Source organism: Sus scrofa, chromosome 10, assembly GCF_054392235.1.
Source record: "Sus scrofa isolate SSC_HxYL_T2T_F1_AM1 chromosome 10, Sscrofa_HxYL_maternal_Yorkshire_Landrace_v2.0, whole genome shotgun sequence".
Lineage (NCBI taxonomy): Eukaryota > Metazoa > Chordata > Mammalia > Artiodactyla > Suidae > Sus > Sus scrofa.
This window is the reverse complement of record NC_139392.1, coordinates 77,331,931-77,350,611: the sequence shown is the minus strand read 5'-3', so window position 1 is coordinate 77,350,611 and position 18,681 is coordinate 77,331,931. Positions and strand designations below refer to the sequence as shown.

Sequence of the window (18,681 nt, the reverse complement as noted above, 5' to 3'; positions counted from 1 at the left end):
TATTAACATTATATGACTGACTTCAATTTTCCAGTCACAGATATCCCACAGAAGAGGCACTGTCGCAGACATGTGCATCAAGGTAAGGGAACTCTTGGGTTTCCCATTAAGTCAGAGCGGCTGGGTCTTCAGAGACTGGCCTTATGTAAATCAGGTTGGTCATGTGTTTGCTGATTTCAAGTAACAGCAAAATCAGAAGTTCACAAAACATAAGGTGAATTAAAGACTTTAAATTCTGGAGTTTCTGCTGTGGCGCAATGGGGTTGGCGGTGTCTCCACAGCGCCAGGAAGCAGGTTCAATCCCTGGCCTGGTGCAGTGGATTAAAGGATCTGGCACTGCTACAACTACGGCAGAAGTCATAGCTGTAGCTTAGATTCAAACCCTGGCCCAAGAACTTCCATATTCCATGGGTGTGGCCATAAAACTTAAAAAAATATATATATTTATATATACATCAAGATTTACCAACTGATAAATCTAGGGCAAAAGGTTTGGGTGCTACTGCTCTAGTAGCTTCTCTGTACAATTAAAATTTTTCAAAAGAAAATGGTGTAAAAAGATGGTAAAAATCACAGTATATGTTATGGTGGATGATAGCACATTAAAGTATTGTGTAATATTTCCTGCAAGAAACTAATGTTTAAGACATGTAAAACTCATGTCTCATTTCCAAATCAAACAATGTTTTTTTTTAAACTGTTGTTGGTTGGTTTTGGCAGCGCCCATGACATAGAGAATCTCCTAGGCTGGGAAGTGAACTTAAGCCACAGCAGTGACAACACTGGATCCTTAACAGCTAGGCCACCAGGGAACTCCTAGAACAATATTTTAAGAAATTTACTGAAGATTCCAGACAAGATGGCAGAGCGGAAGGACTCGAGGACTCCTCGTCTCATGAAAACAACAAAATTATAACTGCTGAACAACTATCAACAAAATAGACTGGAAACTACCAAAAAAAAAAAAAAAAAGACGAAGAAGAAGCCACAAGGAGATGGAAGAAGGGGTGCTTTCACAATATAAGAAATCCTATATCTGCCAGGTAGGCAAACTGGAAAATAACTATCACAGAGGCTCTTTCATAGGAGTGAGTTCTGAGCCCCATGTCAGGCTCCCCAGCCTGGGGGGGAGCATTGGGAGGAAGAGCCCCTAGAGCATTTGGTGTTGAGAGTCAGTGGGGCTTGAACACAGGAGCTCCACTGGGGGCAACAAAAACTCCGCTCATGGTGGGCACATGTAGGGGTTCATGGGCAATGGATCCCAGGCAAAGCAGGGATTCCATAAGAATCTGAGTCAGAGCTACCTGTGGGTCTTGGAGGGTCTCCTGGAAAAGCAGGGGGCAGCTGTGCCTCACTTTGAGGGAAGGACATTGGAGGCAGAGGTCCCAGGAAATAATTGTCAGCATGAACTCCCCTGAAGGCAGCCATTCTGGAAAATTCTGGCCCACCCCATGAGGACTGAGAAGCCCCAGGCCAAACAACAAACAGGGTAGGAACACAGCACCACCCACCAGGAAACAGGCTGCCTAAAGTCCTCCCAGGCACAGAGTTGCCTCTAATCACACTCAGAGACAAAGCCCCACCCACCAGAGGGACAAGACTCAGCTCCCTATCAGTGGACAGGCACCAGTCCCTTCCATCAGGAAGCCTGCTGCAAGCTCCTGTATCAACTTCACCCACAAAGGGACAGACATGAGAAGCAAGAGAGGCTACAACTCTGTAGCCTGCAAAAAGGAGATCACACAGAAAACCAGACAAAATGAAACAGCAGAAAAACATGAAAAAAAAAAAAAAAAAAAAAAAAGGAATAAGACAAACTGCCAGAAGTGAAGTGGAGGTAAGCAACCTACATAAAAAAGAGTTTAGAGTGATGATAGTAAGAATGATCCAAGATCTCAGGAAAAAACTAGCAATAAGAACATACATATCAATAATTACCTTAAAGGTAAGTGGACTAAATGCTCCAACCAAAAGACGAAGACTGGCTGAATAGATACAGAAACAAGGCCATATATGTTTTGTCTATAAGAGATTCACTTCCGTTCTAGGGACATATAGAAACTAAAAGTGAGAGGACAGAAGAAGATATCCTACGCAAATGAAAATCAAAAGCAAGCTGGAGTAGCAATACTCATATTGGACTGAACAGAATTTAAAATAAAGATGGGTACAGGAGAAAAAGGACACTATATAATGATCAAAGGATCAATCCAAGAAAAGACATAATAATTGTAAATATATATGAACCCAACATAGGAGCATCTCAATATATAAGGCAACTGCTGACATAAAAGGAGAAACTGTCAATGGCACAAAAACAGTGGGGGATTTAACACCGCACTTAGAGCAATGGACAGATCAACCAGACAGAAAATCAACAAGGAAACACAGGCCTTAAATGAAGCATTAGACCAGATGGACCTAATAAATATTTATAGAACATTCGATCCGAAAGCAGCAGAATACACATTCTTCTCAAGCGCACACAGGACATTATCTAGGGTAGATCACATTCTGGGCCACAAGTCAGGCCTCCATAAATTTAAGAAAAGTGAAATTATATCAAGCATCTTCTCTGGCCACAATGGGATAAGACCAGAAGTCAACGACAAGAAAAAAAACTGCAAAAAATACAAACACATGAAGACTAAAACAATATGCTACTAAACAACCAAGGGATCACTGAGGAAATCAAACAACACCTAGAGACAAATGAACACAAAAACAATCCAAAACCTATGGAATGCAGCCAAAGGGCAAACAAATTATAGCAAAAAGCTCACCTCAGGAAACAAGAAAAATCTCAAACAAGCTAATCTTACCCCTAACTCAACTAGAGAAAGAACAAACAAAACCCAAAGATAGTAGAAGGAAAAAATTTACAAAGATCAGGGGAGAAATAAATGAAATAGAGATGAGGAAAACAACAGGAAAAGATCAATGAAACTAAAAGCTGGTATGTTGCAAAAATTGCTAACAAAAACAAAATGGCTACACCCTTAGCCAGACTCACCAAGAAAAAGAGGGCTCAAGTCAATAAAATGAGAAATGAAAAAGAAGTTAGAACAGATGTCACAGAAACACAAAGGATCATAAGAAACTACTACAAGCAACTATATGCCAATAAAATGGACAACCTAGAAGAAATGGACAAATTCTTAAAAAGGTACAATCTTCCAAGACTGAACCAGGAAGAAATAGAAAAGATGAAAGGACCAATCGCAAGTATTGAAATTGAAACTGTTTGGAGTTCCCATTGTCTGGCAGTAATGAACCCGACTAATATCCAGGAGGACACAGGTTTGATCCCTGACCGTACTCAGTGGGTTAAGGATCCAATGCTGCCATGAGCTGTGGTGTAGGTCTGAAGACGCAGCTCAGATCCCCACATTGCTGTAGTGTAGGCTGGCAGCTATAGCTCCAATTAGACCCTAGCCTGGGAACTTCCATGTGTTATGAGTGCAGCCCTTTTTAGACCAAAAAAAAAAAAAAAAAAAAAAAGAAATTGAAACTGTGATTAAAAAACTTGCAACAAACAAAATTCCAGGACCAGATGGCTTCACAGGTGTGTTATGTCAAACATTTAGAGACGAGATATAACATCTATCCTTCCAAAACCATTCTGAAAAAAAAAAAAAAAAAAAAAAAAAAAAAAAAAAAACGCAGAGGAAGAAACACTCTGAAACTCATTCTGATACCAAAACCAGGAAAAGATACCACAAAAAATAAAGTGACATATCACTGTGCAAAAAATCCTCAACAAAGTAACAGCAAACTAAACCTAACAATACATTAAAAAGATCATACACCATAATCAAGTGGGATTTATTACACAGGTGCAGGGATTCTTCAATATCTGGAAATCAATCACTATGAACCACTACACTAACAAAATGAAGAAGAAAAACGATACAATCATGTCAATAGATGCAGGAAAAGCTTTTGACAAAATCCAAGCTACGATAAAAACCCTCAAAGTGGGCATAAAGGGGCCCTACCTCAACATAATAAAGGCCATATATGATAAACCCACAGCTAACATCATTCTAAACAGTAAATAGCTGAAAGAATTTCCCCTAAAATCAAGAACAAAACAAGGATGTCCACTCCTTCGACTTTTATTCACTATAGTTTTGCAAGTCCTAGCCCACGGCAATCAGAGAAAAAGTAAAAGGAACTCAAATTGGAAGAGAAGTTAAATTGTTGCTGTTCGCAAATGACATAACACTAAACATAGAAAATCCTAAAAACACTATCAGAAAAGTCTAGAACTAATCAATGAATTTGGTAACAATGCAGGGTACAAAATTAATACACAGAAACCTCTCAGACTTCTATATACTAACAACAAAACATCAGAAAGAGAAATTAAAGAAATAATCCCATTCACGATTGCATCAAAAAGAATAAAATCTCTAGGAATTCACCTATCTAAACAGACAAGAGATTTACACTCTGAAAACTCTAATCAATGATAACATAAACAGATGGAAAGCTATACCATGCTCTTGGATTGGAAGAATCAGTATTGTCAAAATGACTATACTACCCAAGGCAATCTACAGATCCATTGCAAACTCTGTCAAATTACCAATGGCATTTTTCACAGAATTAGAACAAAAAAATTTGAAATTTGTATCGAAACACAAAAGACCCCAAATAGCCAAAGCAATCCTGAGAAAGAAAAATGAACCTGGAGGATTTGGGCTCCCTGACATCAGACTATACTACAAAGCTATGGTCATCAAAACAGAATGGTACTGGCACAAAAAAAACCAGAAATATAGATTAATGGAACAGGAAAGAAAGCCCAGAAACAAACCCACACACCTATGATCAATTAATCTGTGACAAAAGCGGCAAGAACATACAATAGAGAAAAGAAAGTCTTTTCAATACGTGGTGCTGGGAAAATTGGACAGCTACATGTAAAATAATGAAATGAGAACACTCTAACACCATACACAAAAATAAACTCAAAATGGATTAAAGACCTAAATATAAGACTAGATGATATAAACTTCTCAGAGGAAAACAGAGGCCGAACACTCTCTGGCATAAACCACAGCAATGTCTTTTCAGATCCACTTCCTAGAGTAATGAAAACAGAAACAAAAAAACCCAATAAACAAATGAGACCTAACTGAACTTAAAAGCTTTTGTACAGCAAAGGAAACCATAAACAAAACAGAAAAACCAACCCACAGAATGGGAGAAGATATCTGCAAATGAAGTGACTTACAAGGGATTAATCTCCAAAATATACCAACAAATCGTGCAGCTCAATACCAAAAAGACAATCAACCCAACCAAAAAAACAGGCAGAAGATCTAAAGAGACACTTCTCCAAAGAAGACATACAGATGCCCAAAAAAACATAGAAAGAAGCTCAACATTGTTAATTATTAGAGAAATACAAATCAAAACCACCTTATACCACCCAGAATGGATATCATCAAAGTCTACAAACAACAAATGCTGGAAAGTGTGTGGAGAAAAGGGAACCCTCTTACCCTGTTGGTGGGAATATTAATTGGTACAACTACTATGGAAAACAGTATGGAGGTTCCTCGAAAAACTAAAAATAGATCTACCATATGATCCAGCAATCCCACTCCTGGGCTATACCCAGAGAAAACCATAATTCAAATAGATACATGCACCCCAGTGTTGACTGAGAAACTATTTACAATAGCTAAGACTTGGAAGCAATCTAAATGTCCATCGACAGAGGAATGGACAACCTAAATGTCCATCAACAGAGGAATGAATAAAGAAGACGTGGTTCACATATACAATGGAATATTACTCAGCCATAGAAAAGAATGAAATAATGCTGTTTTCAGCAACATGGATGAACCTAGAGATTATCATAGTAAGTGAAGTTAGTCATTCAGTGAAAGACAAACATCCTTACATGTGGAATCTAAAAAAGGAGTTCCCCTTGTGGCTCAGTGGTAACAAACCTAACCAGTATCCATGAGGACATGGGTTCGATCTCTGGCCTTGCTCAGTGGGTTAAGGATCTGGCATTGCTGTGAGCTGTGGTGTAGGTTTGCAGCTACAGCTCCAATTCGATCCCTTGCCTGGGAACTTCCATATGCCACAGGTGTGGCTCCCCCAAAAAGAATGAGGAGTAAAAAAGCCTACTTCTTTGTGTTATGCTAAGCTATGCTATGCTGAGATAAGCCCAATGTCCCAACTCAGCAGTATTCTTCTATCATATCCTATTTTAAGTATTCATGTTTCCTTTTATGAGACAAGGAACAAGGGTGCATCTACATACAAATTATATCAGCTATCCAACTATAATGGAAAAAATAAAAAATTAAAAAAAACAATACACAATCAGCCACAAAGCAATCCCCCGCTACAGTATTTCCAAGTTGTACAAAACAATTTACCTTAGATTTTGTTGAGTCACTAGTAGCTGAATCTGTGGGAAGTTAAATTAAACATGGTCAGTATTGGTCAGATTCTTTACTGCTTTCAACAGACAATGCAAAACTTATGGAAAAGACAGGCACAGAACAAAATGTGAAAGCCAAACTCAAAAACAATAGACCACAGTGGATAGTCAGAGCTCACAAAGATGCAAGCTGCACCACAGAAAGCCACCGCCATGAAAGGATGCTGTGAATTGTAGGCAGAATCAGCTCAATGATAGGGATGGCAAAGGAGCCCTGTACTAAACAAAACAGAAACACTAGTGTTTATTCAATTTGCTCAGTATTAAGTCTAGCAATAAAGCAGCTCCAAGACCTTTTGCAGAATTGCACTCTGTACCACATCCTGTATCTGAAACGGATACACAATGTAGAACTTTTTAAGATTGTTGGCTGCCCTCGCTACAAATTGAGACACTCAGAATTGGGTGCATTTAAGTTGGTTTTTGTCAGACTGTCCATCTTCAATTTCAGAAGCATACAATGTATGCAATATGGATGCATTAGGAGAACCTGGCTTCTAGGTCACTTTGGTTTTTATGTGTTAAATGATGATCTGTGTGCTGAGGACCCGAGTTTCACATCTGTGCAGTCAGGGATCCTTTTGTCTAGTTAAATTGCTACCAGTTTTGCAGTTATCTATTTAACATTAAATGCTATTATGGAAATGGAAAAATGGAGAGCATCATTTTACTGTCGGGCAAAAACTCAGATTATACAAGTATAAAGAGGGTAGGAAGGGGCTAGCACGCTTCAGGATCACCCAATTTTGCAATTTTCTCTTTCAACTTTGGGGAAATGGATTTTTCCAAGTTAATGAGCTGAGCCCCATGCCACGCCCCTTTCAACACATGGCTCGATGCTTTATGACTTTAAGAACTGGTAGACCATACCATGCTATTTCTCCTCACGGTCTGCTTCAGAAATAACAAGAAACAGCAGAGAAACTTTTAAGAAAGTAGTAGTGATCTGTTTACAATAATCGTAAGAGAAAATGTACACCACAGATCAACTCCGTTGGCATTTACAAGAATCGGGGGTTTCTGCAGACAAGGCAGCTACAGTGTGGACAGCAGTCATCCTTCTTCCTACAGCTCCAGCTGTCCAGCAGGGCCACCACAGAATCCACTAGCGACATTACCGTGTGATAGACTCCTCCCATCTCGCCTGTTCAACACCAGTATAGATTTGCCTGTGTCAGTAAGTGCTGAAAACAACCCTTTAGCGCTACAACAAGAACTAGAGACAAAGGGAGAACACGGTGTAAAACATGCCAGGTTAGTGCAACAGTTTGGCAGGAGAAAAAATTGCAGCGAAAGAGTCTATAAAAACTAATACTTCCCCGAACGTTAGGGTGGCGAGAGAGAAACAGAAGAAAATGTCAGAGAGGTTGACTTTTTTACGGTGACATCGGTAGTGACCAATAATACACTGTATTTATGGGTGGGAAGGGTGCCCGGGAGCATTTCAGATATTGAACTTGCTGCTTTTTCAACTGAACATCCAGCCTCAAGAGCGAGAACTACTCATACAGTCTAGATCACACTTTCTGCCATCACAGCAACCACACACCCAGTAGCGTGTATCTGTTTTACCTTGTGATGACTATTACATGGAAACTGTGAATTTAAAAAAAAAAAAAAAAGAAAAAAAAGAACAAAACAGTGGTTTGCATGCTCATTTTCCCTCCAATTTCCTTTCTGACAAGCATTACAACTCCATGCACTGCCAATGGCATTATAGTCACTGGAAGATAATTCAGATTAATCGGAAAAGGAAGATCACATTTTTCATTAGTGGAAAGGGGAGAAAAAAAAAAAAGAAAAGGAAAAAAATCATAGTGAATTGTTACTTATAATTTGCTCTTTCATGTTAGAACTTAGCTGTTAACCTAGAGATCAGTTCTACCCAGGCAAGCGTTACCTGATACATCTCCGGGGGGCACTCCTGTCCTTCCAATGTTGGTGAGTAAATGATCTATGTTGGGCACTGGCTGGGAGTCTACTGTGCTTTCCTCCTGCACTGTTGTCTATGGTTAATAAACAAAGATCTCTTCATCATCTCTTCAAAGATATTTTCTTTAAAATTCAAACAACATTTAGTAAAGAGACACATTACTGAGTGGAGGACAACGTGCTTCATTTTTAAATACTGTTTGCATGTATTAATTACCAAACAAGCATCAGACTTGGAGTTTCATGAGCTCAGAAACGGAGGTGCCATGGACCTGCTTCCGGGGTGCAAAGCAGACGCTAGCGCACAAAGCAGGAAGTTGGCACTGTTGTAGGGTCAGGATCTCGTGTGTCCCAAATGATAGTAACAGAGACGAACACTGACCAACGATACTTACAAGAGGTTCTTCAGCACCTTCTTCTGTGAAAAACCAGTCATGCTAAAATTTAAAATAAAAAAGGTGAAAAAGAGAAAGTAAATAACCCCCTAAAGAGATCTATATTTTGGAGGATAGTATAGGAAAAAAGGTAATTTTCTTAGGGAAAAAAATGAAACAGCAACCAAATTCTGTCCTACCAAGTATCAGTGGCTCATGAAAGAGGATTTTCTCAACAAGATGAAGCCTGGACTTACGTGCTGGATAAGTGTCTCCACGATCTTGTACTGGTCGGGCATGTGAGTGACCATGTGGGTCATGTTATCCTCGGATGTTCTCACCAGAGTCGGGCCGAACACTATGGCAAGGTTTCTTGGTTCCATCTGAAACAAACGATCCATTAGAAAACATAACAACTTTATCTTTTGGCCGTAACTGTGGCATGCGGAGGTTCTGGGACCAGGGATCAAACCCACACCACTGCAGCGATCCAAACCACAGCAGTGACAATGCTGGATCCTTAGTCCACTGAGCTACCAGGGAATACCCACTTCTCTTAAGAAAGGAGGCTTAAATTCCCCCTGCATGTTCAGCATTTTATTTCTGAAAGGGTTGATGAAAAAGAATTCAGGAGTTCCCGTCGTGGCTCAGAGGAAACGAATCTGACTAGTAACCACAAGGACGCAGTTCTTTCCCTGGCCTCACCCAAGTGTATTAAGGATGTGGTGTTGCCATGAGCTGTGGCGTAGGTTGCAGATGCGGCTTGGATCTGGTGTTGCTATGGCTCGGTCGGCAGCTACAGCTCTGATCGAACCCTAGCCTGGGAACCTCTACATGCCATGGGTTCAGCCCTAAAAATACCAAAAAAAAACACCCCAAAACGAAACAAAAAACAAAACAAAAAACCCTCAAAAAACCCCAAAAGGATTCAAAGAATGGCTGACTCAATGTGTTTAAAAAAATAATGCTTCCCCGTTAGGATTTCCATAAACCTATCTATATGTAAATGCTCTTTCTTGCTTTAATGACAACATACAATACTTAATCGGCATTCATTTTTTTCTGGGAACTCTTTGACTGAAAGCAATTGACCTGGTTCAAAACTACATTTACCAGAGCTCGATTAACTGGCAAAAATATCAAAATCAAGGGGAATAAAACTCACCAAAGAAGAGGGAAACCCTCTCCCTTCAAATACTAAGAAAAAGGAGAAAGACACATAAAATTTTCCAAATTTGCCTGCGTAGTACATTAAGAATTCTCGTATGCAAAAACTTAATGTCTGAAAATATTTTTTTTCTGGCCGCACCTGCAGCATGTGGAAGTTGCCAGGAACGGGACTGAACCCTCATCACAGAACTGACCCAAGCCACAGCAGTGACAACGTGATGTCCTTAACTTGCTGAGCCACAAGGGAACTCCGTCTACTCTATTCTCTGTATCTATGTATAGTTTTCGTTTGTTTTTTTTTGTTCATTTTGTGTGTGTGTATATTTTATTCCACATGAGTGAAATCATACGACATTTGTCAAAAAGACATTTCTTTAAATCAAAACTTAACATGGAAAAACTAAACACGGAGCATTAGATAATACTGAGAATACGTTTTGGTGTGTATGATAAAGGTAATATGGTGGTGTTAAAACCAACCCCCCCCCCAAAAAAAAGAAAAAAGGTCTTATCTACTTAAACCTAAACAAAGCAAAACAAAAAAAGAAAATGTCTATTATTTTTCACTGTATACCAGTTACTATATTTTTATTGTTGTTTTGTGCAAATATTACCCATCCAAAATATCAATATACAGTAAAAAAATAAAAGAAGAAAAATTTCTGACTTTTTCATTTTTCTTGCTGGATAAATGTAAAAAACAATGTCTTTAAAAAACAAGAACTGGAAGATCCTGCTGGGGTGCAGTGGGTTAAAGATCTGATGTTGCAACTGTGGTGTAGGTTGCAGCTGTGGTTCAGATTCAGTCCCTGACCTGGGAATGTCCATATGCCATGGGTTAGGTCGTATGAAATACAAAACAAACAAACAAGAACAAAAGGATGGATATTTTGGGGATCTCCTGCTTTTAAGGGTGCTCTCTAGAGAGACTTATCACCAATATGATGTGTTTTAGAGCTGTGCTGTAATTATGACCTATTTTTGCCTATTTGGCAGGTCACGGTGAAGCATGGCTTTTCAACTAAAGCCAGTGAAAGTACATTGCCTCAACAATCAGTTTACATACCTTATTTTTTTCTGAATTTTCTGCCACTGTCTTCAGATGAGCCGAAAGAAACTTGAGTGTCTCATAATGATGTTCAGGCAAATCGTGAATCTGAAACATATTATTTTCATGATGGATTTAAATGCTGAACTTTTGTTGTACCTCCAACAATATAAAATAATACCTACTAGTCTTTTCAATGTTTTCAGACGATCTAGAGGATCTTCCTTACGATTGGCTTCAATGAAGTCGGCATATTTATCTGACAACAGTAACAACAAAAAAACACGTTCATCTTAAATTGTTTAGGTGAGCTGTAATCTAGTTTTAAGGTTCAAATTCTAACCACAATTAAAAAAAAAAAAAAAAAAAGTAGAGACGATCCCAAATAGCCTTTGAAATTTTTTCTCTAAAACTGCTAGTTTATAATGAATCTCTGTCTTATCAAATAAAGGAAATTACCTAAAACATAAGTTCTCTGAGGGTACTTCCTATCCTTACACAGTGTGTCCACTCTGTCCCCTGACTGCAACATCTACTATAGGGTCTCATATAAGGTCAAATAGTTGGCTTGGCTGAAATAATGTTTTTCTACTAACTGTACCATATTATATTTGAAAGCTTTTCACTGACAACAATAATAACTTTTTTTTTTTTTTTTTGCTTTTTAGGGCCACACCCGTGGCATATGGAAGTTCCCAGGCTAGGAGTCGAATCAGAGCTATACCACAGCCACAGGAACGCAATACCTGAGCTATATCTGTGACCTATACCACAGCTCACAGCAACGTCAGATCCTTAACCCACTGAGCAAGGCCAGGAATCGAACCTGCATCCTCAAGGATCCTAGTCGGGTTCATTACTACTGAGCCACGATGGGAACTCCAATAACATTTTTAACTTGGCTATCAACATGAATGAACATGTTAAATACATAATTTTACTGAACTTAATTTTTTATAAATTCTATTTTTCATTGAACTGTATATCAGGAGGGAAAAAAACCCCAAATGACAAAAGTAGTCCATAATTGAAGCTCTCTTGTGGCGAAGAAGGTTAAGCATCTGGTAGTGTCATTGCATCACTGGAGCGGCCCAGGTCACTGCCGTAGCACAGGTTTGATCCCTGGCCCAGGAACTTCCACATGCTAAGAACTAAACAAAATCTATTTCCTTTGACAAAAATGTTTTCTCTTGGTTCAATTTATGTTCTATGGTTTCCTAAATAAATGTAATATTAAACTGTTCCATCTGGCATCTCTGGTGGAAGATTAACTCACCATTTGTGAAGAGAGGTTCAGGGAGTTTTCTGAAGAAGGATTTCAGTAAACTGCTTATGACATTCAAATCTCGCCATTTCTACATATGCAAAATAAAAAATGCAGTATTTTTGTAGGCAGTACCACCAAAGGAAAAAAAAACAAACAAACAGACTAATTACTCAAACAGAAGCAAACTTACGTCATCCTGGATATCGATATCGGCCATTCCCTTGTTGAGTTCCTCTTGCATGCTGGAGATGGCTGCATTATTTCCAGGAACTCTGTAAATACCTGTATACTCAAGGCCTCTTTCTTCAACTAATTTGCAACATATGTCAACTATTAATGGAATATACTGCAAAACAAGAAATAAAGGTTTCACTTAATAGACCATGAATGTTTATCTTCAGTTATTAGATGCACATCATAGCTATAGGGTCCTTTTCAGCCAAAAGGAAACAGAACATAAACTGCTGTTAAGTGATGGAGAGAAAATGAAGTCTAGAGACACTGCAGAACGGGAAATAGATAAAACCAGGAAGAGATATTTGAGTCGGTGGAAAGAACAAATAGACCAAGACCAAAAGAAGAGGATCTATTGAGAGGCGAGAGTCGAAAGAGGAAAAAGGGCAGAAAAGGAGAATGTGGAAATAGTGCAGTTGGATAAAAGAAGGGGAAGGAGGAAGAACATCCATCCGCTCAGGATATGAATCCTAGCACGGGTGTTTTACACACACACACACACAATTTACATTTATTACACTTTCTTAATCAGGTCCCTGTTCCCAACTTTCTTTAAAGATGCTAAAAGCAGAAACACATGATTTGAAAATGAATTCTTACCAATCATTTCAGATACACTCCTAGAAGCTGAATAATTAGTCTATTTCAGAGGCAATACATTTTTAGAAAAAGGCATTATAGATACAAATTACTCATTATCAATGAAATTTCTGACCTTACAGGTCAAAATGGTTAGAGAAACTAAAGTCTGCTAAGAAGAAGTAAACACTCGACAGAGCAACAGACCCGCCTGGTGATCTGCAAAGCTATGTGCTCAGTCCTGCTATGATTACGGCTTCAGGAAGCCCGGCCAGCCGGTGTCTCCTACCCGGTTAGTATGAGCTGGTGGGCAGTCATCCAGTCTGACGCCGAACGTTCCTGTAGCAGTCGGCTTTTTTTCAAATGTCTTCCTCATAATACTTGGAATGCCTTTTCTCCATGTGCCTTTGTCTTTGGGGGGACTGGTGTCGTCTTTTGATCGTTATTCAAAAGAAAATGACATAAGAAAAGAAGACGGAAACAAGCTTGTTTTAGATCATGACTTTAAAGATCCTTTATCAATATTTATATAAATCAGAGTCCTTACTATAAATAATGTAGCCTTTATTTATCAAACATACGCCATTCTCTTTTTCCTAATATAGTATTCCTTTGAACCTTCCATATCATTTAGTAGGAATCAATAAATGCTCCTTTACCCTTTGATGATCTGTACCATGATTTTATTTTATATTTCTTTCTTTTTATGGCCACACCTACAGCATATGGACGTTCCCAGACTAGGGGCTGAGTCGGAGCTGCAGCTGCCAATCTATGTCATTTACAGCAGCATGAGATCTGAGCCACACTGCAACCTATACTCAGCTTGTGGCACCATTGGATCCTTAACCCACTGCGTGAGGCCAGGGATTGAACCCGCATCCTCACAGACACTATGTGGGGTTTTTAACCTGCTGACCACAGCAGGAACTCCCCATGTTTTTCTTTAAAAGTCAAGAAAAGAGAATTACAAGGTCTTTTTGGCACAGAAGGTTAAGGATCCAGTGCTGTCACAGCAGCTTGGGTCTGCTGTGGCACAGGTTTCATCCTTGGTTGGGAACTTCCACAGGCCATGGGCACAGCCAAAAGGAGAAAGAAAAAAAAAGAATCAAACTATCAGTGTGACATCTTTATAGTGAGATTTCAGCAAAAGGAAACATAATGGTTTTTTTTAAATTACTCAATGAATTTTATTACATTTATAGTTGCACAACGATCATCACAACCCAATTTTATAGCATTTCTGTCCCAAACCGCCAGCACATCCCCCACCCCCCAATCTGTCTCATTTGGAAACCATAAGTTTTTCAAAGTCTGTGAGTCAGTATCTGTTCTGCAAAGAAGTTCATTGTGTCCTTTTTTTATTTTATTTATTTATTTTTTTGTCTTTTTGTCTTTTCCATGGCCACACCCACAGCATATGGAGGTTCCCAGGCTAGGGGTCTAACTGGAGCTGTAGCCGCCGGCCTACACCAGAGACACAGCAACTGGGGGTCCAAGGCACATCTGCGACCTACACCATAGCTCACGGCAATGCCGGATCCTTGGCCCACTGAGCAAGGCCAGGGATGGAACCCACCATCTCATGGTTCCTAGTCAGATTCGTTAACCACTGAGCCACAATGGGAACTCTCTTTTATTTTATTTTGGGGTTTTGTTTTTGTTTTTGTTTTTTGCTTTTTTAGGACCGCATCCATGGCATATGGAGGTTCCAGGCTAGGGGTTGAATTGGAGCTACAGCTGCCAGCCTACACCATAGCCACAGCAATGCCAGATCAGAGCTGTGTCTTCGACCTACACCACAGCTCACGGCAAAGCTGGATCCTGAACCCACTGAGTGAGGCCAAGGATCAGACCCACAACCTCACGGTTCCTAGTCAGATTCGTTTCCACTGTGCCACAACGGGAACTCCGTGTCCTTTTTTAAGATCCCACATGTAAGTGATAGCATATGATGTTGGTGTCTCACTGTCTGACTGACTTCACTTAGCATGATAATTTCTAGGTCCATCCATGTTGCTGCAAATGCCATCATTTCTTCCCTTTTAATGGCTGAGTACTATTCCACTGTGTGTATGTACCACATTGTCTTTATCTACTCCTCTGTTGTGGACATTTAGGTTCGGAAACATAATGGTTTTATTTCAAAATGAAAGCACTTGGATCCTCTGAATTTATTAAACTGCTACCTTTTTTGGTCTGTTTTGGCTTTCCTATGTCACGCGGAAGTTCCTGGACCAGGGACTGATCCCTGGCCACAGCTGTGACAACACCAGGTCCTTAACCCACTGAGCCACAAGGGAACTCCCCCAAATAGCTATTTTTAGATGTAGACCCATGTGTTGTATTTTCCTTCAATTGGTCTTTATTACAAGATCCAGTGTCTTGTAAGGGCAAGGCCCCGTCAGCCTAGACCAGGCCCACCATCCTGAGCTGCAGTCTGCAGTAAAGGCACAGCAACACATGAGAAGGCCTCTACAACCCAACTTTAAAGCCTCGATTGATCTATGAACACAGACATCCATCAGTACCTTTACTGAGAAGCTTCCTTTCTGACTCTTCCTTGGGAGAGTGTGGACTTTGAGTCCGAGGCTCTGCTTTGGCACCAAGCAGAGTCTGTCGGATGCTGAGACTCTGGCGAGGGGTCTTTGGCAACTGCTCTGCTTTGCTGCTGAAAAAAAGGCACATTTTTGCACCAAGTACATATTTCCCATTCCCACCACCTTGCAGGCCTGGGGGCAGGGGACTCTTACCTCATCAGACTGTTATACTCTTTTATTCTTCGACTGATCAGATCCCTGTTCGTAACTCCGGTGTCCTACAGAAGAAGCACAAAGTAAAATTAGAAAGTCAATTCTAAACCCAAATAGGGATTCTACTTTGGGGGAGGGGGCACTCTATATTGTACGATTACTTGTTTAATATCATGGAGTTGTTTTAAAACCTCTGTTCAAACCCTGGGCCAACAACACCATAGGAACAAATGTTCCAAGGGCCCCCCTGCTTCCAAAAGTTCTCCGTTTCTTTTCTGTAACCCTGCAATACCTAGACTAGTACCAGCCAGTAGCCCATGTTCCAACTTGCTGAACTGATCTGTCATTTCAAATAAGTGACTGGGAAGCAGAAAGCCAGTTTTTTTTTGTCACTAATACCAGAAAGAATGATCAGTGTTTCAAAATAATACAGGTGGATAAAAAAATACTGCCAAACTTTTTGATTAATTTGCAGAGCAGTGAGATTGAGAATCAATTAGTATCAAAGTGGCAGATTATCAGAAAAGAAAAGCTCAAAACTGGTTTTTTTTTAACCTCAACAGGTTAACTTTGATAACATGCTAAATGGAAAACGCAGAGCTGACATTAAAGGGATGACTTCTTATCCCTATTGATTCCAATTACACATTGACATCTGCCCTCAATTTGTTTTCTCCTTGTCTCACTTTGAGCATAATGAACACTATAATTTATAAAGAATAGAGGCTTTGGAGTTGAACAATCTCAAATTCAAATCAATTCTTCTCCTTTACCCACTGAAAGAGTATATCGTTAAGATCTAGAATAATCGCCTGGGTTTAAATCCCAGCCCTGGCACTTCAGAGCTATGTGATCTTGGGGAAATTACTTAACCTCTCTGTTCCAATTTCTGATTGGAAATTTGGTGGTGACGATTAAAGACACATTCATACAGTTGCTGATATTAACTGATGTAAAATGCTCACGAGAGTGCCTGCCCTATGGTATATGCTCAGTGCATTCTTTATCTATAAAACTGGGTGAAAATCCTTGTGTCTTGAAATTAGATAATAACGATGATGCTACATGGCTGACATTAAGTCAGTGTTTATGATCTGCCAGGCACTAGGCTGCATTCTTTGCAAGCATTACCTCATTCGGTCCTTAAACAGCCCTGTGTTTCAAAGATGAAGTCATCTACTGCCTAAGAGGACGCTTGGCACATGGCGGGTGATTATTAAACAGGAACCTCTTTGAACTGTGACTTGAAGCTGAAATCTACACCCAAGTTCTTATTCTATTTACTTTGCTTAAATCCAGGTCTGATGTCTCTTTATAGCAGTGGTTGCAGGACAAAGGTTGTATTGATATGGGCCTGGTATTCATTTTTAATGACAAGGCAGAGTATAAATTAGTGGAGGAAAAAAAGCACAGGCGTTTTTCCCCATGGCTCAAGTTGTCATAATTCGAATTGGATATAATGGAAATGACTGAATTGAAGAATATGATTTGCATAACTTCATAATTAATGTAGGTGTCCCTGGGTAAAGGGAAAGCAGGAGAAAAAAAAATCTTGTGTTCTTTTTTGTCAAAACGATGGGTACAAAAAGGGAGAACAATGTCTAAAAAAACCTTGTGAATGATATGAAAAAAGGTACCTTTGAACAAAAGCTAGATCCAGTCACTGCTGGGTTTGTTCTGTAAAGTTTATACTTACATAGTCTTTTTTTTTTTTTTTTTTTGGTCTTTTAGGGCTGTGCCTGTGGCATATGGAAGTTGCCAGGCTAGGGGCCTAATATAGCTACAGCTGCCAGCCTACACCACAGCCACAGCCACGCCAGATCCAAGCCTCATCTGCGACTTACACTGCAGCTCAGGGCAACTCCAGATCCTTAACCCACTGAGCGAGGCCAGGGATCTAACCTACGTCCTCATGATTTGTTTCCACTGAGCCACCACAGAAACTCCCTATAGTTTAATACTCTTAAAAAGAAATCTTTGGAGTTCTTGTTCTGGCTCAGCAGGTTAAGAACCCGATGTCTCTGTGAGGACGCAGGTTTGATTCCTGGCCTCTCCCAGTGGGTTAAGGATCCAGGGATGCTGCTGTGGCTGTGGGCTTAGCTGCAGCTCTGATTTGCCCCCTAGCCTGAAAACGTCCATATGCCACAGGTGGGGCTATGAAAATTAAACCAAAACCCAAAAACTTTACTCCTGAAATCCCCGCTATAAAAATGTCTTGATGGTGAGTTAGAAACTCAAGGCCCTAAACATCACTCCTTATTGAAAAGAAAAACTGGCTTACAACATCATTTCTGAGAATGCAAGTTTCCTTAGACACCAATCACTGTATTACGAAGCTGTACTGTATTCCTGCCTGCATAATTCCATTAACAAAAATCATTATCAGTATCAGTATCTCTGCGTTTACACACAGTGATCTGTTTTGAGAGTCACTTTCACTGTAACTTAAGCCCCACAACAATCCTGTTTTTGCACTAGAGAAAGAGACCTGGAGTTACTTAGTCATAAAGGTAATGACCAGGACTCGGAACCCAGGTCTCTTTTGGTCTGTTTAGGAAAGACGGACTGTGGTGAAAATTGTTACCGTAAAAGTGATAATTTAGTTCTAGCAGTCTTTCTGATTTCCCTAAGGTATTCTAGAAATAGCTACGTCTATAGGAAAGCGTGGTTTAGTTGCTGATTTTTGCAGGTAAGTGCAAAGGAGAAACAGCTTCGTGGATGTTCTGTGTAACATTTGACTTCAGCCTTCAAAATGGAATGAGTTTGAGAAATTCAGAAAGTATATCTATATAATCTTGATGTTCTTTTATAATAATTTGTAGTCCAAAAGGCTGCATTTTTAAATAGGTTACTAT

The 18,681-nt window shown here is 39.7% G+C and overlaps 1 protein-coding gene across 13 annotated transcripts in view; it reads right to left on the bottom strand.

Annotated features, from left to right (window-relative positions):
• The window catches only part of ARHGAP21 (Rho GTPase activating protein 21), a 139,323-nt gene that overhangs the window by 3,354 nt on the left and 117,288 nt on the right, over positions 1-18,681 (bottom strand). For 5 of the 13 annotated variants that reach the window (XR_014817997.1, XM_084980314.1, XM_084980318.1 and 2 more), the window contains 11 exons: positions 15,827-15,891; positions 15,605-15,744; positions 13,363-13,505; positions 12,451-12,606; positions 12,270-12,348; positions 11,179-11,252; positions 11,012-11,101; positions 9,033-9,158; positions 8,797-8,838; positions 8,370-8,475; positions 6,405-6,436 (listed from right to left, as the gene is read on the bottom strand). Coding sequence is in view for 8 of the 13 variants with exons in the window: in XM_084980314.1 (XP_084836440.1) it covers positions 6,405-6,436; positions 8,370-8,475; positions 8,797-8,838; positions 9,033-9,158; positions 11,012-11,101; positions 11,179-11,252; positions 12,270-12,348; positions 12,451-12,606; positions 13,363-13,505; positions 15,605-15,744; positions 15,827-15,891 (1,053 nt within the window). In the remaining 5 variants the exon portion in view is untranslated. Of the gene's footprint in view, positions 1-6,404; positions 6,437-7,339; positions 7,614-8,369; positions 8,476-8,796; positions 8,839-9,032; positions 9,159-11,011; positions 11,102-11,178; positions 11,253-12,269; positions 12,349-12,450; positions 12,607-13,362; positions 13,506-15,604; positions 15,745-15,826; positions 15,892-18,681 lie in introns of all 13 variants that reach the window. The other 8 variants (XR_014817998.1, XM_021064916.2, XM_084980319.1 and 5 more) reach the window with 3 other exon arrangements.